Here is a 22,355-nt window from a genome sequence, read left to right as displayed (position 1 = left end):
TCAGTAACAGACCGTCTGTTCTGGAAAGATTCGTCACTTTTTATCACTTTAAGGCCCAAAACGGAAATTTAGACGGTGTTTTTTTGGATTTTTGTTAATTCCTGCGATTTTACCACATAAATAAAAAACAAATTAATTAAAACTTTGAGTATTTGACTTTGACTTTTTAAGTATGTTGGATGAAATGAAGGATGAATTATTCCCAGAAGGAACCACTGATAAGAATTAATCTGACAACACGTGATGACTTACTTTACTGACTATATTTCATGACTGACAACGATCAGGATCAATACAGTTGATTCATGAGTACAAGGATCGGAACAACAACAACAACATTCAATACAGGAAGTGAGTGATACAGGAAGTGTGTGATACAAGAAGTGAGGGTTACAGGAAGTGAGGGTTACAGGAAGTGAGTGTCACAGGAAGTGAGTGTTACAGGAAGTGAGTGTTACAGGAAGGTGTTGTGATTTCTGTGCTGAGGTCCAGGCAGTAGAAGAGACACAACAACACACAAACACATGAACACAAATGTTCCTGAAACCTTCAGAGAAGTTCACGTGTTCGTGAAGAGAAACCGCTGCTGCCTATCAGACTTTCACAAACTCAGCTGAGGAGGCAGAACCACACAAACAAATCCCAGCGTGGAGCGTCTGAGTGAAGGAGGTCTGGACTCTGTGGAGGAGAGTCATGGTTCCAGAGACGCTGTAGAAAGACAGAATACCTGCTGGGTGATCCAGGTACACTCCGACTCTGGAGGACAGAGGACCTGAGACCTCAGAACCAACTTTGTTATAGTAAAATTCATAACTGTCTGTGAAACTAAATAATGACCAAGATTTGTCATCAGATCCAAACCACTCTGTTCTGCTGGTGTTCTTGTATGCGACTGATACATATACTCCTCCTCTTCCTCCTCCTCTTCCTCTCCACTCCACCTCCCAGTAACAACGTCCAGTCAGACTCTCTCTACTCAGGACCTGAAAACACCAACGAGTGAATCTGTCTGGATCATCAGAATAAGATTGTTCTTGATCCATTAATGTTACTTTTCTGTTCCTCTTAGATAATAACAGATTTCTGTGTGCTGTGTTTGGATCCAGAGTGATTTCTCGTGAATATATTAAGAATCCAGCTCTGGTCTTTGGTTCTGGTCCTGACAGTAAAACGTCCACTCCACTAACAGTCTTTGAGATGTTTGTCCGTCCGTCCCTCAGAGCGTCCTGTAGTAAATCTCTGGTCTTTGGTTCTGGTTCTGACAGTAAAACGTCCACTTCACTAACAGTCTTTGAGATGTTTGTCCGTCCGTCCCTCAGAGCGTCCTGTAGTAAATCTCTGGTCTTTGGTTCTGGTTCTGACAGTAAAACGTCCACTCCACTAACAGTCTTTGAGATGTTTGTCCGTCCGTCCCTCAGAGCGTCCTGTAGTAAATCTCTGGTCTGTGACACAGCTGCTGTCACTTCCTTAAAGTAGGTGAGAGGCCGAGTGTTGCTGCTGGATGAGTGTGTGGACTCTCCGAGTGCTGACAGTGAGGAGAAGCTCTGCAGGAACTCGTGATCCTCCGTGTGTGAGAGCTTCTCCAGCTCGCTGTCTTTCCTCTTCAGCTCAGCGATCTCCTGCTGCAGCTTCTCCTGAAGCTCTCTGACTCGACTCACTTGGGTTTCCTGCTGAGATCTGACCTTCTGCTTCACATCGCGCATCAGATGGATGATCTCCTCGCTGTGCTCCACTGCTTCATCAGCGGAGGCGTTGATGTCCTCCACCTCCTGCTGAAGCAGCAGCTCTTCTTTCTCTTGCTTCTTGATTCTCTGCTGGAGGTTTCCTCGACTCCCCTTGAGCTTCTTCTGCTTCTCCGTCCTTTCTGCTGCAGCTGAGACGGTGTCGTGGTCTTTATGTTCCTCCATTAAACAGAGAGAACAGATAATCTGCCGATCGGTGCGGCAGAAGATCTTCATCACCTCATCGTGACGAGAGCAGATGTTCTCCTGGAGCTTCTTGGAGGGGTTCACCAGCTTGTGTTTCTTGAATGTTGCAGCATCATAATGAGGTTGGAGGTGTTTCTCACAATAAGAAGCCCGACAGACTAAACAGGACTTGGTGGCTTTCAGCTTCCTCCCAGTGCAGACATCACAGGCCACATCTTCAGGTCCAGCATAGCAGTGATCAGCAGGAGCAGCTCCGAGTCCAGTCTTCTTCAGCTCCTCCACTAACTCTGTCAACATGGTGCTTTTCTCCAGGACAGGCCTCGGTGTGAACGTCTTCCTGCACTGAGGACAGCTGTGGACTCTCTTCCCGTCCTCTTCATCCCAGTGGTCTTTAATACACTTCATACAGTAGCTGTGACCACAGGAAAGAGTCACCGGATCCTTCAGTGGATCCAGACAGATGGAACAGGAGAAGGTTTCTCGGTCCAGCTGAACTCCTTTCTGCTCCATTTTATCTCTCAGCAGCAGCGACTGAGAGTTTCTGTTCTGTAGAAGTGAAACTAGTCTGAGCTCTGATCTACAAATCATGTGTCTGTGCAGTGAACGGAGCGCTGACTCATCATCATGTTGGTTCCACCCATGTTCAGACTGCAGATCTGAGGGGAGGGAACAAGGAAGTGTGTTTCAGAGCAGGAAGAGGAGGGAGCGGTTATCAGGCTCCGACTTGTTCCAGGAAGACGAGCAGCTGGTTCTGAGTTTAACGCTTCGTTCACAGCAGAGCTCACTGGAAACGCTTGATTTTGCATGTTTTAAAATACAGAGTGATGGACTGAACCGCAGGTTGAACGAGCCAGCGTTTTGTCACAATGCAGCAGATGTCCTGACAGAATTTCAGATCTGTAGAACGTACGGATGATTGATTGTAACTTTTTGAAGTGTGGATGTAAAATGGCAAAAAATTCAGACTTGTTATAATAAGCGACGCCCACATTATTCAATCATTGCAAAAGTTTAGGCATCAACTCAGACATGACTCTAGATCGTGGGATCCAAACTTCGTAGGAGATTTAAACTTCTGATATTTGTAGCGCCCCCTAGGGTCAACAAAACCTAAAGCTGATTGCCTGAATAGTCAGAGGAATTTACAACCGAGCTGCTAATCTTGGTGAGGTTTGGATTTACTGTTTTTGCTGCCCGATTATTTTTAGTGGAGAAAAATAAGAAGACGAAGAATTAGAACGAAGACAAGATGGTCTGGCAGCCGAAATCAGAGTTGTCTTCATTTATCAGCGGTTGATCAGCTGCAGGTCAACCGGAGCTAACGAGTAGAAACCACTACTTAACTCGGGTTAACAATACTTTAACTACGGCCGATTTGCTTCCCTCGGGTGTGTTTGATTCGTGTACCTGTGAGGGAGCGTTTGGCTTGTTGGGCATCTCGGTGGCTCTCGGTCAGTTGGTGTTGAAGCTCCGCCCTCTGAGCCTCACTGCGTTCCACCAAGGACCGAAGCCGAGCCAACTCAGTCTGCAGCCTGCACAGCTGGACACACACACACACACACACAGAGAGACACACACACACAGACACACACACACACACACACAGACAGACACACACACACACAGACACACACACAGACACACACACAGACACACACACACACACACACACAGACACACACACACACACACACACACACACACACACACACAGACACACACAGACACACAGACACACACACACACAGACACACACAGACACACACACAGACAGACACACACACACACAGACACACACACACACACACACACAGACACACACACACACACACACACACACACACACACACACACACACAGACACACACAGACACACACACAGACAGACACACACACACACAGACACACACACACACACACACACAGACACACACACACACACACACACACACACACACACACACAGACACACACACAGACACACACACACACACAGACACACACACACACAGACACACACAGACACACACACAGACAGACACACACACACACAGACACACACACACACACACACACAGACACACACACACACACACACAGAGAGACACACACACACAGACACACACACACACACACACAGACAGACACACACACACACAGACACACACACACACACACACACACACACACACACACACACACAGAGACACACACACACACACACACACACACACACACACACACGTACATACATTGAAACACACAGTTCAAATATTATTTTCTATTATAATTCTGACTTAAGTCAGACTTTAGAATTTTTATCTCATAATTCTGACATTTTTTTCAACTTCTCACCTCTTGGTTGTGGCCGGACGTCAGCTGCAGTTTTTCCTTCTCCAGCTCATTGATCCTCCACCTCAGCCTCCTCGACTCCTCGCTGCCTCCGCCTCCTTCTGACGCCGCCCTCCTTCCTTTCCCTCCATCTCCTCGGCTTCTGTCCCTCCCTCGCTCCTCTTCCTCCCCTTCCCTCTCTGCTCTTCTTCCTCCGTCTTCTGCCTGCTTCTCTTTTTGTTGCCTGATAGCGATGAGCTCCTTCAACCTGATGTAAAAACAGAAAACTATATTATTATTATTATTTTATTATACTAATTAATATTATTAAACTCAGCTAAATCTCAGTTTTGACCTCTGAGCACATGATTTTTACTTTTTTATCTTGTTAATCTGATTCAATTTTTAATCACATATTTTAGATTTTTTTTTATGACTAAAGTTTGACTGTATTTCATAATATGGACTTTTTTATATAATAATTTTGGCTTTATGATATCATTGTGATTTTTTTTTATCTCAAAAGTTTTGCTTTAGTTTCATGTTAGAATTTTTTATTTTCTCAAAGTGTGAACTTTGTCAAAATTCTGACTTTTAATAACACATTTTAAATCTTCTTCCCATGATTTAAAATGTTCTCCCAAAATGTTACCTTATCTCACATTTGCCTTCATTTTTATCTCATAACGTTGACCTTTTTTCATATCTTAGTTCAATATTTTTAGTTGTAATGGAATTTTGACTTTCAAATCCTAATTTTGGCTAGTATCTGAGTATAAACATAACGACGTAACATTTGTTGAACTCTTAATTTGTTGATTTGTAAATACAAACATTCCAGGCTGAATTTAGGAAATTTAAATCTGACTTGTCGTTTGTGTTTTTCATTGCTTTACTCAAACATCACCAGACCTTTGCTAGTGCACAATATTTAGCATGTAACTTTGTGATTGTATCTTAAATAATAATCTTATTTAATGATGAATCCTAAATTATTCTGAATTCTGACTTTTCAACTCATCTATTTTTATAATTGTTTGTGTACATTTTTCTGAATCTGCTGAAGTAGTTTTGCAGCAATAGGATTTTTAATGCAGGACTGTTACATGTACTGCAGTATTATTTTTTGTATAGTATCAATACTTGTGCAGTTACTGTGTGCCGGGATTGTTCTTCGTTCCCACCTTTCCATCTCCTCCTCGGAGCTCCGAGCACAGCTGACCGAGGCTCTCGGTTCGGTCCCCCGCGGCTCTGCTCTGCTCTGCCCGCTCACCACGCGCCTTTCCCGGCCAGGCTGTCCCATCAGCTCCGCTGGTTCTTTCTGCATATCTCCGAGTCTAATGAGCCTGGAAATGCATCCAAACGCACATCATCACAGGGGGTACCAGGGGAGGCTGGGTACCAGGGGAGGCTGGGTACCAGGGGAGGCTGGGTACCAGGGGAGGCTGGTCACCCGGCTGCTGGTGCTGTTGCCATGCCAACAGACGCACCCAACCGCGCGCATAAAGCGAAAGAGCGGTATCCATTCACAAATATACCGAGTTAATAATTACCCTTCTATAAACCGGTTTATACCTTTTACAACAAGACGCAAGGTGATTTATGGATCAATCACATCAATGGATGAATTCGGTAAAAGCCACATTCACCAAAAACACTTGGTTTCCAAACGATTTCTCCTTTTCAACACCATCTTCCCCGTCGACAGCGCAGAGCGGTGCGGAGCGTTACGAGGCGGCAACAGGTTTCATCTGGGATTTAAAGCTCTTTAAAGTGCTTCACGGCGGAACATTTATGTGCCGAATTTATCACAAGACCGTCACAATTCATTGAAAATGTTAACGGTTTGCTGCCGTATCAACATTTTGCAATTAGACAAGCCACTACCAAATTCTTACATTTTGCGAACAGAGTCGTGTTTACATGGCTTCAACTCGAACAAAGACCCAGGCCGTGGTTCAGGGCCAACGTTTACACCTCTGTTTGCTCCGAACCCCCGTTAACCAGCCCGAGACGGTCTGCGACACCTCCATTAATCACAAGAAAACAAGAAAACTAATAAAAAGCTTGTTTGTGAGCTGTGACAGACACTTACTGAAACTTTAATCCCGGAGCCCTTTGAATCTGACGCCATGTTTACCGTCCATACGTCATTTCCGCATCAACTCTCGATGGTCTGTGAGGGGGGGGGGGGGAGGGGGGGGCCCAAACGGTTACGTCATTAATTATTTGTAGTTGGTTGTTTACAATGTTATTTAAACACGATTTAAATAAAACGTGTTGGATAGGAAGAAATAACATTGATGTCAGTGTAACGTAAACATTTAATTTAAAAATATTTGTATTTAAATTACATCAAATTAAATTTGGAGGATGATTCAAATTAATTGTTTACTTTACAGTTTTTATTCAAGGCTATTGTATTTGAGAATATTTTTTCTATTTCCTTCTGTTTCAGTTTAATCAGGGTTTTTGTGGTGGCCATTCATAACGGCTCCACGGGTTTTATAAATGTGTAATTAAACACGCATTACAGGACATTTGAATGATGAGATTGGGCCCTGGATGCAGGCTCCACGTGCCTTCATAATAAAACACCTGTGCTTCAAGCTGGACCGTGATTGGTTGTCGTTTTGCATCTCTGTCAGCTCATTTTGAATCTGTGGGTGGTGGTTTTGCATGTCTTTACAGTTGTTTAACTCAAATAAATCCACGAAGCATGAAATAAACTGAAGCTTCGGGTCTTTAAGTGTATTTTGCGGCTAATACCTGAGTAGGAGCTGAGCCGTGTATTTTAGTAGGAGTGTTCCCGAACATCCGGTAGAGGGCAGTGACGTATCGATGCACCTGAATTCAGCGTCGAAGAAGAAGCAAAGCAAACAACATGGCAGCGTCCGCTGCGCACGTTGAGGAGACACATCATCCAGAACTGGACTCAACAGCAGCTGAAACCACCAGAGACCTGCCCTCTGAAGCGGCAGGTCCGGACCCGGAACCAGACCCGGACGAGGATGAAGACGAAGACGAGCCGCCCGTGCCGAAGATCCGAGACACCCCGGAGGACATCCGGCTGGAGGCGATCGCCAACACGGTGGCTCTGCACCCGAGCCGAGACGTCCTGGTGTGCGGGGACGTGGACGGGGACGTGTACGCCTTCTCCTACTCGTGCACGGAGGGGGAGAACCGGGAGCTGTGGTCGTCCGGACACCACCTGAAGTCCTGCCGCCAGGTGCGCTTCTCCGAGGACGGGCTGAAGCTCTACAGCGTGTCCCGGGACAAGGCCGTCCACCTGCTGGACGTGGAGCGGGGACAGCTGGTCACGCGGATCCGCGGGGCGCACGGGGCCCCCATCAACAGTCTGCTGCTGGTGGACGAGAACATCCTGGCCACCGGGGACGACGGGGGCACCCTGAAGGTCTGGACATGTTCTCTGGAACCAGGCTGGTGTTGTACCGGTCCATGTTGGGGTTCTGGTGGGTCAGCTCTACAGCTGGCCTTTGATAAATGGTTTAAACTAGTCCGTACCAGAACATCTGTCCTTCCAGTCGGTTGGTCTCAGCTGGTGCTCAGATCCTCCACCTGGGCTCCACCTGGGCTCCACCTGGGCTCCACCATCAACATCCACATAGAGATGTAACGGCCAAACTGGTCTTTAAGGGGTTTGAAGATTTTGATGTTTAAGATGATCAACGCCCTAAAAAAGGTCAACGGTCCAGCCGGCCTGTAAGTGGTGCCGGTCTGTAAGTGGTGCCGGTCTGTAAGTGGTGCCGGACTGTAAGTGGTGCCGGCCTGTAAGTGGTGCCGGACTGTAAGTGGTGCCGGTCTGTAAGTGGTGCCGGACTGTAAGTGGTGCCGGTCTGTAAGTGGTGCCGGTCTGTAAGTGGTGCCGGCCTGTAAGTGGTGCCGGACTGTAAGTGGTGCCGGTCTGTAAGTGGTGCCGGCCTGTAAGTGGTGCCGGTCTGTAAGTGGTGCCGGACTGTAAGTGGTGCCGGTCTGTAAGTGGTGCCGGACTGTAAGTGGTGCCGGTCAGCCTTCCAGTCACTCAAAATCAGACTGAAGGTAAAACTGAAAAAAGTGGACGTAGTTTCCGGGTCTGAAATCTGTGGACGTGAAGCTGCAATACCAGCGAGTGCCACTAGAGGTCGGCTCCAAAAAGCCTCCGGCTCCATAGACTCCCATTCAACTTCTCTCATCAAATCCAAAGTGAATAAAATGTGTCCATCAGTTATCTCGGTGTTGTTAGCTAAAGTCACTCCTTCTTCTTAGTTTTCTGGAGGTCCATCTGAAAATAATCCCTCATTCATTAGAAAAGAAGATTCAAGAAGACCTGTTTTTGGGGGCGTGTCTGTTTGATTGACAGGTCTGTGGTGCAGTCAGGTTACAGCTATCGGTGGGCGGGACGTAGTATCGTCAGGTTTCCGATCAGGTCGGTCAGATCCACCGCTGGCTCCTCCCCCAGCTCGTCCAAATATGGTCACTTCCTGCTCCAAACCTCTCCAAACTAACAAGATGGTGACGGCCACAGAATCGAGGCTTCATAGCGACAGTTCACAAGCCAACGGTTGGTCAAAATGGAAACTGATGATGTCATCAATACCACTAAGCCAGTGCTCGGCCCTCACGCTGCTGGTTCCTGGGGGGTCTTTTATAGCCCTGACTTAAAGATGCTTTCAGGGGTTTAAGTTTTCCAAAGCAGGCTGACCATGTTGCTGTTTGTTGACCTCTGAAGGTGTGGGACATGAGGAAGGGGACGGCCATCATGGATCTGAAACACCACGAGGACTACATCAGTGACATCACTGTGGACAACGCCAAGAGGATCCTGCTCACGGCCAGGTAGCAGCAGTAACAGTATTAGTAACATAGGACCCTCTTTATTGTCTTTTACAGTTTTGTAGGTATTTACTTTATTAATCCCCGAGGGGAAATTTTTTCGCGACAGCAGCATACAGAAGCAATAAGATAATAATAGAAACAATAGAATAAAATAATAATAGAATAGAATAGAATAATATAACAATAGAAAAGCAATAAAATAAAATAGCAGTAAATAGCAGTAAAAAATATAAATATAAAATGCACAGTATATACAGTACATTATATATCCATATATATTATATACAACAAACCAAGAAACACAGTCAACAGTGTTATTGTTGTGTGATGGATTTTGCCAGAGGTGAGTTATTGTACAGACTTATTGCGGTCGGCAGGAATGATCTCCTGTATCAGGAATGATCTCCTGTATCAGGAACGATCTCCTGTATCAGGAATGATCTCCTGTATCAGGAATGATCTCCTGTATCAGGAATGATCTCCTGTATCTGGAATGATCTCCTGTATCTGGAACGATCTCCTGTATCAGGAATGATCTCCTGTATCAGGAACGATCTCCTGTATCAGGAATGATCTCCTGTATCTGGAACGATCTCCTGTATCAGGAACGATCTCCTGTATCAGGAATGATCTCCTGTATCAGGAATGATCTCCTGTATCTGGAACGATCTCCTGTATCAGGAACGATCTCCTGTATCTGGAACGATCTCCTGTCTCAGGAACGATCTCCTGTCTCAGGAACGATCTCCTGTATCAGGAATGATCTCCTGTATCAGGAATGATCTCCTGTATCTGGAACGATCTCCTGTCTCAGGAACGATCTCCTGTCTCAGGAACGATCTCCTGTCTCAGGAACGATCTCCTGTATCAGGAACGATCTCCTGTATCAGGAATGATCTCCTGGATCAGGAATGATCTCCTGGATCAGGAATGATCTTCTGTATCAGGAATGATCTCCTGGATCAGGAATGATCTCCTGGATCAGGAATGATCTCCTGTATCAGGAACGATCTCCTGTCTCAGGAACGATCTCCTGTATCTGGAACGATCTCCTGTATCAGGAACGATCTCCTGTATCAGGAACGATCTCCTGTATCAGGAATGATCTCCTGTATCAGGAATGATCTCCTGCATCTGGAATGATCTCCTGTATCTGGAACGATCTCCTGTATCTGGAACGATCTCCTGTCTCAGGAACGATCTCCTGTCTCAGGAACGATCTCCTGTATCTGGAATGATCTCCTGTATCTGGAATGATCTCCTGGATCAGGAATGATCTCCTGTATCTGGAATGATCTCCTGTATCAGGAATGATCTCCTGTATCTGGAATGATCTCCTGTCTCAGGAACGATCTCCTGTCTCAGGAACGATCTCCTGGATCAGGAACGATCTCCTGTATCTGGAATGATCTCCTGTATCAGGAATGATCTCCTGGATCTGTCCTTGTGACAGCGGAGCTGGAGGAATCTTTTGGAGAACGTCCTCCTCTGTCCCTGCAGCAGGTGGAGAGGATGGTCAGGATTATGCAATATGGATAATAGTTTCCTCAGCGTCTTCCTCTCCACCACCTTTTCCAGACTACCCAGTTTGCAGCCGATGATGGAGCCGGCCTTCTTCACCAGTTTGTTAAGTCAAGTTTGTTGTTTTGTTTTTTAATAAAGAAGCGGACATACAACACATCATATTCATCATCTCACTGATTCTTCTAGAACAAAATCTTTATCTTTTAATCACTAAAAAGATAAAAGTCTCAAAAAACGAACCCACAAATTAGTTTGTGGAGTTTGAATCCTGCACGTTCGCTTGAAAATAGAAGATTATTAATTAATGTCAGAGCTTTTCTGCAAACGACTGGATTTGTCTCGCGCCCTGAAAACAAGGTGCCCAAATGTTCCCTTGTTGCTTTCAGCTTCACTTCCTGAGTTCTCTGAAATCGTGAGAAATTCTGGATTCCTTTAAAATTGGCCCGTTTAGGTTTTGCTAACAGTTTTCTTCAAGCGTCCAGTTTTCATTTCCATAAATTGACTGATGATCATTTTGAGAAGTTCTTGATCACGATTGTTCATTAAAAGTTGAATATTTTATGTAACTCGTATTTTTTCCAGTGGTGACGGCACCATGGGCGTCTTCAACATCAAGAGGCGGCGGTTCGAGCTGCTGTCGGAGTACCAGAGCGGCGATCTGACTTCGGTGGCGCTGATGAAGCGCGGCAAGAAGGTGGTTTGCGGCTCCAGCGAAGGAACCGTCTATATATTCAACTGGAACGGCTTCGGCGCCACCAGCGACCGCTTCGCCATCAAGGCGGAGTCGGTGGACTGCATCGTCCCCGTCACCGACAGCATCATGTGCACCGCCGGCATGGACGGGTACATCCGGTGAGTTGTGTCCTCGGACGGTCGTTATGACGAAGTTCGACCGGAGCGTCGGCCAGTTTATCACTGGCAAACATTTGCGTGTCGGTTTTGTCGAGATTGTTAAATTTGCGACATTCAAACCTCTTCGTTCGTTCGTGGTTCTCATTGTTTTACTAAAACATCGTCCGGCCGTCGCCAGCGCACCAATACTCAGCATCAAAGCGATTGTTATTCATGGCGAGTCGGTAACCTGTTCTGTTCCGTCCTCCAAAAGAGCCGTCAACCTTCTTCCCAACCGGGTCATCGGCTGCATCGGGCAGCACGTCGGCGAACCCATCGAGGAGCTCGTCAGGTCCCGGGACTCTCGCTTCCTCGTCAGCTGTGCCCACGACCAGCTCATCAAGTTCTGGGACATCTCCGGCTTACCCCACACGACCGTCAACGAATACCGCAAGAGGAAGAAGAAGGACGGCCGGATGAAGTCTCTGACCAAGAAGGCTCACGGAGACAACGACTTCTTCTCGGGACTCGTAGAGGAAACAAAGAAGAAGGAGGAGGAGGAGGAGGAGGAAGAGGAGGAGGCCGATGACGACAGCGACAGCGGCAGCGATTAAAATGCTCACGAGCACCTTTGGACAATTTGGTCCTAAAGAAGTCAATTGGACCTTTCTGCCGGTTGCTGGAGGCTCTCATCCAAAGCCTCACGGTGCCGGTGACGAGCGTGGACGGCCGACATCAGCCGGTATCGAACCTCCGATTCCAGCCGTGTCGGCACGTTGACCCTGAAACGAGCCGCCGTTGGTGACTTTGTCAAACTGGAATCTCAAGTCGTAGCTTATTTCCTCTCAGACGTGCGGTGGAGTCAACAGTGAACGGTTGGGCATCGAACCCTGTTTTCACAATATTTGAAGGTGTTGGGCAAAATGATATCTGTATTTAAAATAAAATAAAGTATTGTATCACCAGAAGAATCCCAACCCTTTCTAACGCCAACAGGCTTCTTGGGGCATTTTTAGCCTCCAAGATAACTATGGCATATTCAGGTTCTGGTTAAGTTGAAAAATGTATTTGTAATAAATAAATTTCACTCATTACATTTTTTTTTTTTTTTTTAATGTCTCTTTAAATTTACTCTACGTATTCGTTCCCAAACTCTGAAAATAGGTGAACATTTTGATGCATTTAAAGAGCACCATATAAGTATATTTTGCATTTTATATCACAGAAATTTGACACTTTTCCCTCAAATTAAAGTTTGATATACCGAAAATACAATTTGATGTTTGGTCAGTGTTACAATTGGATCTCAAAGAAGCTGCGTTATTTTAATCATTTTCTTTAAAGTTGTACCTACAATGTAAAAACTTGGAGAAATTGAAGGTAAAGAGTGCCATACAAGTGTTGTGTTTCTTTATTTTTGATTTCAGGTCATACAAATTACATAAACACACAAAATGACTGCAGGTCAGTTTTAAAACGTTGCTGTGGTGTGTTTTTATTAATATTTAGACAGTTGTTGATTCCCATCCATTTTCAGTTTGTATAAATAATCGGTTTAGATTTACTAATAAACTTTAGATTTACGAATAAACTAATGTGAAAATCCTGTTTTTAATCAACTTTGTTCTTGCTTGATACCAGATTAATAATAATAATAATAATAATAGCTGCCCAGATATTTGGTAAAGATCCACGTTTAAGTTGAAACGTTTCAGTATGTCTCAAAAATGTTGATAAATAAAGTATTTTATGGATTATTTGCTTACACATACAACCAAAGGCCCCCCCTTACTGCAGATGGTACAGTCCACGCTCCTGTCCGTTTGGTACAGTCCCGACCGCAGGCGGGAAAGTGTTAAAGGTCACGTGACGCGTTAAGACAACGGCGAAGATGGCGACGGGCAGGAAAGCGTAGCCTAGTAACCAGGAGCCGCCCGTTGAAACGTTTATCGGCGTTTTTCAGAGGACCGCCGTCCAGGTTTGTCGGTAAGTCAACGCCCGGCCGGTGAAGCGGACGCGGCGCTGAGAGGTGAATCACCCGGCCAGAGCGGACGGCTCGGCTGGCACCGGTTAGCTTCTGGGTTAGCTTCATGGCTAACATGTAAACAAAGAGAGCTGCGGGAAAAAAACCGCCGAATTAACGTGGAAAAGTCTCTCTGTCGTCTTCACCAGCGGAGCGGCGGTCAAATAAATAATCCTACGGTTTCACCTGCCGGACATAAACCATCAGCGGTGGAAGGAGGGTCCAGGCCTTCACTCAACAAGTCCACGACACCGTGAAAACTCCGTCAGAGCAGAAGTCCTCCAGTCAGACTGGTTCAGGTCGAAGTTTGCATTGTCGGTGTTTTGCTGTTTTTGGGGGTAAATATTTGTGTATTCTGCTGCTGTAGTTTGAGAATGAGCTCGTTTGAACTACTTTACAAGTTTAACCTGCAGGAATGTGTTTTTCTATCAAATGAGCCACATGAATCCTGCAGCACACAACGGGACATTTAATCCTCCACTTTATCATTCAACTTTACATTCACACGCACCAAACCTGGACATAAAAGTTGCATGAGATGGAAGTTAGAACCAGGTTTCTACTTTGCTGTGACCTGCCCCTGAACGCACCGTCGCAGTATTTAAAGGTGTAAGTGGACGTGGACGTGTTTGTCTTGTGATGGACTCCGAGACGGTCACGTTGTCCTGATCTGGTCCTCGGAGTTATTTTACTAGGTGTGATTAAAAAAAAAGAAAGTTCCTGAACGCAGCACGGTGATGCACAAGGAGCAGCAGGAAGCAATGACCTTCAGGAGGAAGTGTTCAGAGTGTCCTCTGTTGCCATGGCGCCACAGTTCAGGTGGTTTGTGTCCTCTGGGTTTCAACAGACAGGAAACTGAAACAAAGAGAGAAGAAGAAGAGCTCACAGACTAAATACAGGGAGGGACAACGAGGGACAGGTGAAACTAATCAGGGGGCGGGGCCAACAATCATATAGAGGACAGGAAGTGAAGGAGGTGAGTAATTTCAAAATCAAACCAGAAGCACCAAACTCAGACTGACCTGAAGACTACGAACCAGAACAGAAGCTCAGAAGGTTCCAGTGGAACTGTTGACAGTGACTCTGGGGGACGGATTCACGGTGACACAAAGAAAACCCACCTGGTGTCTCCTGACCTGACGCACCTTCTTCAGTCTTGGACGGTGAAGCTCCGCCTCTCTTGAAACGTGATGTCATCAGAACACCTCGCCCGGCTCGTCGCTTCATGACTTTCTGAAACATTTCAAGGGTCTCTGATGACCGTTTACAGAGTTTGACCCAAAATCTGATGTTTCTCTGCTCCAGTTTCAGGTTTCCATGGTGACATCACTAATGTTCAGGTACCAGAGGTCAGAGGTCACGTTAACGTGAGGAACTCAGTGATGATGATGAACTCTGAACACTTCCTGATGGAGGTCGTTGCTTCCTGCTGCTCCGTGTGCAGCACCGTGCTGCGTTCAGGAACCGTCTTTAGACGTGTGGATCGACCCGGGTACCTGCAGAACCGCTGAAAGATGGAACATCAGTCAAGTCTGTTTTTTTTCCAGCTGTGTGACTGAACTCTGAAGCAGCAGGATGCCGGGGAAAACTGGAGACCACTTCAAACCTGGAGACCTGGTGTTCGCCAAGATGAAGGGATTCCCTCACTGGCCGGCCAGGGTACACACACACACACACACACACACACACACACACACACATACACACACGCGCGCGCGCGCACACACATACACACAGCTCTACACACACACCACTCACACACATGCGCACACACACACATGCACGCATACACACACACACTCACACACACACTCACACACGTGCACACACACGCACGCACGCACGCATACACACACACACTCACACACGTACACACACACACACTCACACACGTGCATACACACACACACAGCTCTACACACACTCTCACACACGCGCACACACACGTGCACACACACACGCACGCACGCATACACACACTCACACACACACACTCGCACACGTGCACACACACACACACGCATGCACGCATACACACACACACACACACACACACACACACACACTATGACCACCAGCTGTTCTCTCACTCTGTGTGTTTGCAGATCTCTAAGTCGGACGACGGCTACAAGAAGCGAGTCCCGGTCTTCTTCTTCGGGACCCATCAGATGTACGTACACGCGGCCGGCGGTCAACTTTCCTTGTTTCCTCCGCAGAGTTGACCGATGGATCTTTTCCCTCCTCAGAGGCAGCCTCCCGCCGGAGAACGTCGTCCCGTACGTCGGGAACAAGTTGAAGTACGGCAGTGGCGTCCGGATCAAAGGCTTCGCCGAGGGCATGTGGGAGATCCAGAACACGCCCGGAGTCGGGAGCAAACTCAAAGTCAGTCTCTTCCTGATGGCTGCATGAAGTAATAACACGGCTGTCACGTTTACAGATAAAACACAATCCATGTAAATGTGTTTTCTTTTTGGTTTGAAGAGACGTTTTGTATTCTGTCCTCTCAGCAGTCGCCAGGAAGGACTCCGACTCCATCGGCCAAACCCAAGTCTGCACCTAAAACGCAACACAACAAACTTAAAAGCACCCCGACGCCGAGTAAACCGGAACCTGCCGGTAAAACCGCCACTCGAGCTTCGTCTCGATGCGCTGCAGGCAGAACGCCCGACGCCAAACAAACTCCAACTTCTAGAGAGCCCACGAGTGCAGCAACGCTTCCTGCAAATACAAGAAGTAGGAGGGCAGCAGGGGCAGGAGGAGGAGGAGCAGCAGCAGCAGCAGGAGGAGCAGCAGGAGGAGCAGGAGCAGGAGCAGGAGCGAGTACATGTGAAAGTTCAACTTCCGTAGAGAGTAAGAAGGAGGTAAGAACCAAATCAGCTACAACACCAGTGTTAGAAGTAAAAGTTGTGAAAATTCATCACGAGATTTAACGTGAGTTTTCCGTGTCTCCGGAGACGAGAGCCGGCCGAGCGTCGGTCAGTCGGACCGCCGGAGCAGCGACCACGAGAAGTAAAGTCACCGGCCAAAAGGAAACCGCCGAAGCTCCCGCGAAGGAATCGGACCGGAGCGAAACGTCAGCAGCCGCCACGTCTGCCGGCGGTGCAACTACGACCAGGAGCAGAGGAGCAGGTTCACAGGTAACCGCCGATGAAGGAGGCGCTCGGTCAACGACTGCTTCTCAGAGTTTGGATTAAGTTTTGGTGTTTTCTGTCAGGTCGATGACGAGCAGAAGAAGAAGAGGATGCCGGCTGGTCCTCCTGTGACGACTCCCACAAAGAAGAGGAAGAAAGAGGAGGACAAAGAGGAGAGCCGAGGAGTCGGTAGGAAGAGAAAGGGGAAGGATGAGGAGGTGCAGGAGGAGGAACCCAGCCAGGACAGAAGTGACGGAGCGAAAGAAGCCAAAACGGAAGAAAAGAGGACGTCAGAAAGACGAGTATCGAAAAGGCACAAAGAGGACGAGAAAACCGACGGAGTAAAGATGAGGAGATCTGAGGAGCAGGAAGAGGAGAAAACAAGACAGGATGGCAGCGAAGGAAAGGAGGAGAAAACCACTAGAGGGAGGAGCACAGAGACGGAAGGAACGAGAAGGACCAGAGAAAAGGAGGCGCAGCAGAAAACAAAAAAGGAAGTTGGAGAAGGGAGGAAAGAATCGAGGAGAGAGGAGAGCCAGGGAGCAAAGAGGAGGAGGAGGAGGACGGAGGAGGACAAGGAGGTGCAGAAGAAAACAAGACCGGGCGATGGGGTGGAAGGGAAGAAGAAGAAGAAGAAGGTGGACAAGGAGAAAACAAAGGATGCAGGAGAGGAGAGAGGAAGCGCTGGGGGGGACAACGAGGTAAAGATGCTTTCTGTTCTAAATCCTGATCAGTAATCATCTTCATCGATCTATTCATCACTGATCATTATTGTTTTAATGAGAAAAACACGTCCGTTTAACCTCAGAAACGTTATTGAATTGTTCCTGTGGCATAAAACTGCCTCCACATTTAAAATTAGTGAACACTTGCAGAAACCCCAAAGCAGCGGGTGCTACATTTCCCATCATGCAACTGAACAGTTTATCACCATTTCACGAGACATATGTGGCGTTTGAAAGTTCGGTAAACATGTGAATCTGTGTAGCGACAGCACCGCCTGGCGGCCAGGAGGGAGAGTCTGCTGAGGTCTCTGAGAGGGCTGCTGAAGGCCGGGAGAGGAGCGAAGAGGAGGGAGATGATGAAGAGCGCTCCGTAAGAACACACACACACACACACACACACCTGATTGGGTTGATTCCAACGGAGCGTTTCAATGTGGTTTTGTCTCGTCGTCAGGAGAGCCGGCGACGGAGCGAAGAGGAAGACGACAGGAAGCGAGACGACGACGGAGAGGAAGAGCGAGAGAGAATCGATCAGGAAGAAGATCGTCGGCAAGAAAACACCAGAGAAGAAAGAGAGCGAGAAGAAGGAGGGACGGACGACGGAGGACAAAAGGAGCGAAGCCAAAGACGAGCGGAGGACGAAGGAAGGCAGGTCGGAGGTCACGACGAAGGAGGAGGGAGAGGAGGAGGAGGAGAAGAGGAGCGGCGACGCCACGCAGAAGAAAGAAGAAGGAAAGAAGGACGAGAGGAAGATCATCGGAAAGATCGTGAAAGCGTCGGGTCAGGGTCCGAAGGTCCAGGTGAAGACCATGATGGGAGGAGCGGCGGCGGCAGACGAGAGGAGGAGGAGTTCTGAGAAGGAGAGGAACGCTGGAGACGGGAGGTCAGAAAGAAGCTCCGAGGCGAAGAAGAGATCGGAAGGAACGAGAACGCCGACGGAGGAGAAAAAAGACAAGAGCGGGACGGAGGAGAGGAAGAAGAGGGCGAAGGAGGAGGAGGAGGTGGTGAAGAAGAGCGGCGAGGAGGAGGCGACGCGCAGAAGGAGAGAATTGGAGCAGAAAGAGAGGAGGAAGGAGGTGAAGGTCGAGAGGACGACGAGCGAGCAGAAGAAGAAAGAAGAAGACGGCGAAAAAAAACCTGGCGAGGAACCTCAGGAGAAGAAAGACGAGCGAGCGGCGGAGAGGACGGACGCAGAACCACAGAAGAAGAGCGAGCAGCCGAGCGGAGCCGCGACATCGGCCACCTCCTCCACGGGAAGCGCAGGAGAAGAAAGCAAACCGGAGGAGGAGCAGAAGAGCGCGAGCGTGACGCTGACGGACTCCACGCTGCACAGAATCCACGGAGACATCCGGATCTCCCTGAAGTCCGACACCCCGGTGAGACCCGGTCCGATTGTGTGAGTGGTGTTCTGATGTGTGTTGGCTGACAGACCGACGTCCGTCTGCGTCTCCTCAGGACGTCAGCAGGTGTCTGGCGGCGCTGGAGCAGCTCAGCATGGTTTACATCACCTCCCAACACGTACAGAGACACAGCGAGCTGGTGGCCACGCTCAGGAAGGTGAACACAGTGTCCATTAAACACTTCAATACACTTCATCATACACTTCATCATACACTTCCATACACTTCATCATACACTTCATCATACACTTCCATACACTTCATCATACACTTCAATACACTTCATCATACACTTCAATACACTTCATCATACACTTCATCATACACTTCATCATACACTTCAATACACTTCATCATACACTTCAATACACTTCATCATACACTTCATCATACACTTCCATACACTTCATCATACACTTCATCATACACTTCAATACACTTCATCATACACTTCAATACACTTCATCATACACTTCATCATACACTTCATCATACACTTCAATACACTTCATCATACACTTCATCATACACTTCATCATACACTTCATCATACACTTCAATACACTTCATCATACACTTCATCATACACTTCCATACACTTCATCATACACTTCCATACACTTCATCATACACTTCAATACACTTCATCATACACTTCAATACACTTCATCATACACTTCATCATACACTTCATCATACACTTCATCATACACTTCATCATACACTTCAATACACTTCATCATACACTTCATCATACACTTCATCATACACTTCATCATACACTTCAATACACTTCATCATACACTTCATCATACACTTCATCATACACTTCATCATACACTTCATCATACACTTCAATACACTTCATCATACACTTCATCATACACTTCATCATACACTTCATCATACACTTCATCATACACTTCAATACACTTCATCATACACTTCAATACACTTCCATACACTTCATCATACACTTCAATACACTTCATCATACACTTCATCATACACTTCAATACACTTCATCATACACTTCAATACACTTCATCATACACTTCAATACACTTCATCATACACTTCATCATACACTTCAATACACTTCATCATACACTTCATAAAACAATGAATGAAATATTTCATAAAACATTTAATTACACATTTAATAAAACCAATACAAAAAAAATAACCGACATTTAATTAAACATTTCAAAAGAGTTAAAGTTCTAAAAACAGTTCCACTAAAGATCTCTGGAAACTGAATAACAGGTTATTATGTCAATTGGATGGAAACATTATCATTTTAAATAATAACAGATAACTGGTTGACTATATTTTGCAGTAAAAGTAAATATTTTTATATTTTATTTTTGCTGTCATTAATTCCAACCTGGGTTTATTAGTTATAGCTCTAAATTAAATGAAGGTACATTTTATTGTTTAATATGTAGTATTTTATAAACATAAATGTAGTGATTTTCCATCTGCTTCAGGTGAAACATCTTCATGAATATCATGACTGATTTAAAACATTTGTTCCTTCCTGAAAAGTTAAATGTTCACAATAATTAACACAACTTCAACTAATCTCCACAATATTTTCAGGAGCTCGCAAAAATTGTTCTAATGAAAGTTTCACAGCAATTTGCACAAAAATAAATAAATGTAAAACTCCCAAAAACATTTGACAGGATCCAAACGAGCACAGAAACTCCTGAAGGGACTGAAATATGTATTATCAGATATATTAATCATTCAATTAATAGAGAATTAATCATTTCAGTCATTAAAAAACCTGTAAAAGCTTAAAACATGCTGCTTGTTGATAGAGGAGCTTTTGTTTTTCTCAGTTTTCTTTCATTTCCAGATTTTCCAGAAATTTAAAGTCACACGTGACCGAAACAAGAAGAAGAAGAAGAAGAAGTGGACGAGGAATGAGTGAAGGAGGAAAGCTGCCGTCAGCGATGTGATCATCCTCTTGTGTTTCCTTGGTAGATGCGGTCGTACCGGGCGAGCCAGGCCATCATGGACAAGGCCTCCATGCTGTACAACCGCTTCAAGAACGCCTTCCTGGTGGGGGAGGGGGAGGAGGTGGTGAGCGCCGCCTTCCTGCGCTCGCTGCTGGAGGAGAAGGAGCGGGAGGAGGCGGAGAGGGTGGAGCGCTGCAGGGAGAAGACGGGGGAGCTGCTGCAGGAGGTGAAGGAGGAGACAACAGGAGGTAAACGTGGAAGCCGACACTTTTAGATGCAGTTTATCATTGCTGGTTGGCTCCGCCCCCGGCTCCGCCCCACTTCATCCAAATATGGTGACATCCGTCATGTCAGGGTTAACAATCTCCACTGAACCTGCCTTCTGAAATACACTTCGGGTTCATTTATTGTTTGTATATTTAATGTATTGATTATTTCCCCCCCTCCCCCCCCATCATTCCCCCTCACACAGCTCCAGTGGACTCCTCCTGAAGCCGCCTGGACTGAACCATCTCGACTCTGCAGGGGGGCGGTGGACCTGAAACAACACCTCCCCATCCACACACACACACACACACACACACAACAGGATCTTCCACAACCATCTTCACCTCATCGCACACACTCGGCAGTATATTGACCCGTCCAGCTTTATTTCCTGTTGCACCTGAGCAGGTGACGCAGCCTGGCCGTCAATCAGGTGCTTTCACTTTAAACGGATCGCCCGGGAGGACGGCGTTTTAATCCAACACTCTTTTCATTAAACCCACAGCTGAGCATTAAACTCGTTAACAGGACCTCTCACCTGTCTTTTTAAGATTACCTTAATGATCACTAGTTGACCTTTGACCCCTGTGAGCCCTTTATTCCTCACTCACCTGGACACACCTGTTGTGTTTTTAGATGTTGTGTAAAATCACATTCTGCCACTAACCCGCTTGTTTTTTGGGGATTTTAAAAGCTGCTCTTTGCTGTTTCACGTCATGAAGTTTCCTCCCAACATGTTCATCCTGCTGAAAGGCCTGATGGGAAATGTAGTTTAAACCCTAAACGAGAAGCATTAAGCCTGCACAGCAGCAGAACACCGACACAGCTGCTCGCTGGGTTTGTAAAACGTTGTACAGAGATTTTATTGTGACTCAGTGAGATGTTTCTATTCTTTTTAAAGTTTTTACTTGCGTGCAGTTTTAGTTTTTCCGAGAACATTTCCTTTATTTCACGAACATGAAGCGTGACTCGACATCGTGATGCATCGAGTTTCAACACGCCAGCAGAAAATATCCACACTTTGTGCTGTGCTGAATAAAAGTGTGTTTTTGTTCTTTTTCGGTTTATTAAAGAAGATTTGGTTCAGTGGTGTTGCTGTAATTCATTTTGTGGCCATCGGGGGCAGCAGTGAGCACCGCTGTTGATAAGAGACCTTTATTCTCCACAGACCTTTTTATTGTCTATTATTTATTTAGTTTGACAATAAAAGTCACAAAGATTTAAATTGATAAGATGAAACGCACCAAGCTCGTTCGTAAAGTATTAAAATGAGCAAATCATTTCCTTTAATTGTATTTTATTCTCTTTAGAGGATAAAAACTGCTGAACAAAATACTAAAAAGTCAAATACTATAGTTGTTTCACTTCTGGTGAATTTGTTGCTTTAAATAA

At 46.2% G+C, this 22,355-nt stretch overlaps 4 protein-coding genes across 6 annotated transcripts in view; 2 read left to right on the top strand and 2 right to left on the bottom strand.

Annotated features, from left to right (window-relative positions):
* LOC138214159 (tripartite motif-containing protein 16-like) overlaps nucleotides 1-2,482 on the bottom strand; it is a 3,465-nt gene extending 983 nt beyond the window's left edge. Inside the window, exon 1 of the mRNA XM_069175540.1 lies at nucleotides 1-2,482. This exon is cut by the window's left edge and continues 983 nt beyond it. Coding sequence (XP_069031641.1) covers nucleotides 594-2,438 — 1,845 coding nt within the window. The 5' untranslated portion in view covers nucleotides 2,439-2,482 and the 3' untranslated portion in view covers nucleotides 1-593.
* ccdc171 (coiled-coil domain containing 171) overlaps nucleotides 1-6,413 on the bottom strand; it is a 19,997-nt gene extending 13,584 nt beyond the window's left edge. The window contains exons 1-4 of the mRNA XM_069175516.1: nucleotides 6,355-6,413; nucleotides 5,444-5,605; nucleotides 4,284-4,527; nucleotides 3,336-3,468 (exon numbers count right to left, since the gene is read on the bottom strand). Of these exons, the coding sequence (XP_069031617.1) occupies nucleotides 3,336-3,468; nucleotides 4,284-4,527; nucleotides 5,444-5,586 (520 nt within the window). The 5' untranslated portion in view covers nucleotides 5,587-5,605; nucleotides 6,355-6,413. The remainder of the gene's footprint in view (nucleotides 1-3,335; nucleotides 3,469-4,283; nucleotides 4,528-5,443; nucleotides 5,606-6,354) is intronic.
* A 715-nt stretch (nucleotides 6,414-7,128) lies between these two features.
* Nucleotides 7,129-13,060, top strand: wdr55 (WD repeat domain 55). The gene is made up of 4 exons (XM_069175554.1): nucleotides 7,129-7,674; nucleotides 8,989-9,095; nucleotides 11,202-11,471; nucleotides 11,725-13,060. The coding sequence occupies exons 1-4, from the start codon at nucleotides 7,144-7,146 to the stop codon at nucleotides 12,062-12,064; spliced, it is 1,248 nt and encodes a 415-aa protein (XP_069031655.1). The 5' UTR covers nucleotides 7,129-7,143; the 3' UTR covers nucleotides 12,065-13,060.
* Nucleotides 13,061-13,322: 262 nt separating this feature from the next.
* LOC138214148 (hepatoma-derived growth factor-related protein 2-like) lies at nucleotides 13,323-22,049 on the top strand. Of its 3 annotated transcripts, none has more exons than XM_069175520.1 (12): nucleotides 13,323-13,436; nucleotides 15,021-15,132; nucleotides 15,579-15,643; nucleotides 15,720-15,855; nucleotides 15,984-16,334; nucleotides 16,428-16,610; nucleotides 16,688-17,305; nucleotides 17,593-17,699; nucleotides 17,784-18,705; nucleotides 18,785-18,886; nucleotides 20,722-20,944; nucleotides 21,169-22,049. In XM_069175520.1, exons 2-12 carry the CDS (start codon nucleotides 15,049-15,051, stop codon nucleotides 21,186-21,188), a joined length of 2,811 nt encoding a protein of 936 aa, XP_069031621.1. In that variant the 5' UTR covers nucleotides 13,323-13,436; nucleotides 15,021-15,048; the 3' UTR covers nucleotides 21,189-22,049. The 3 variants fall into 3 exon arrangements, with proteins under 3 accessions (XP_069031621.1, XP_069031619.1, XP_069031620.1); XM_069175518.1 differs by having other exon boundaries at nucleotides 15,981-16,334; XM_069175519.1 differs by having other exon boundaries at nucleotides 13,323-13,811; nucleotides 15,981-16,334.
* The last annotated feature ends 306 nt before the right edge of the window (nucleotides 22,050-22,355 follow it).

The sequence above is a fragment of the Embiotoca jacksoni genome, unplaced genomic scaffold, assembly GCF_022577435.1.
Source record: "Embiotoca jacksoni isolate LCO1_2020_lvr unplaced genomic scaffold, fEmbJac1.0.p SCAF_68, whole genome shotgun sequence".
Classification (NCBI taxonomy): Eukaryota; Metazoa; Chordata; class Actinopteri; family Embiotocidae; genus Embiotoca; species Embiotoca jacksoni.
This window is presented reverse-complemented; position numbering and strand designations above follow the sequence as displayed.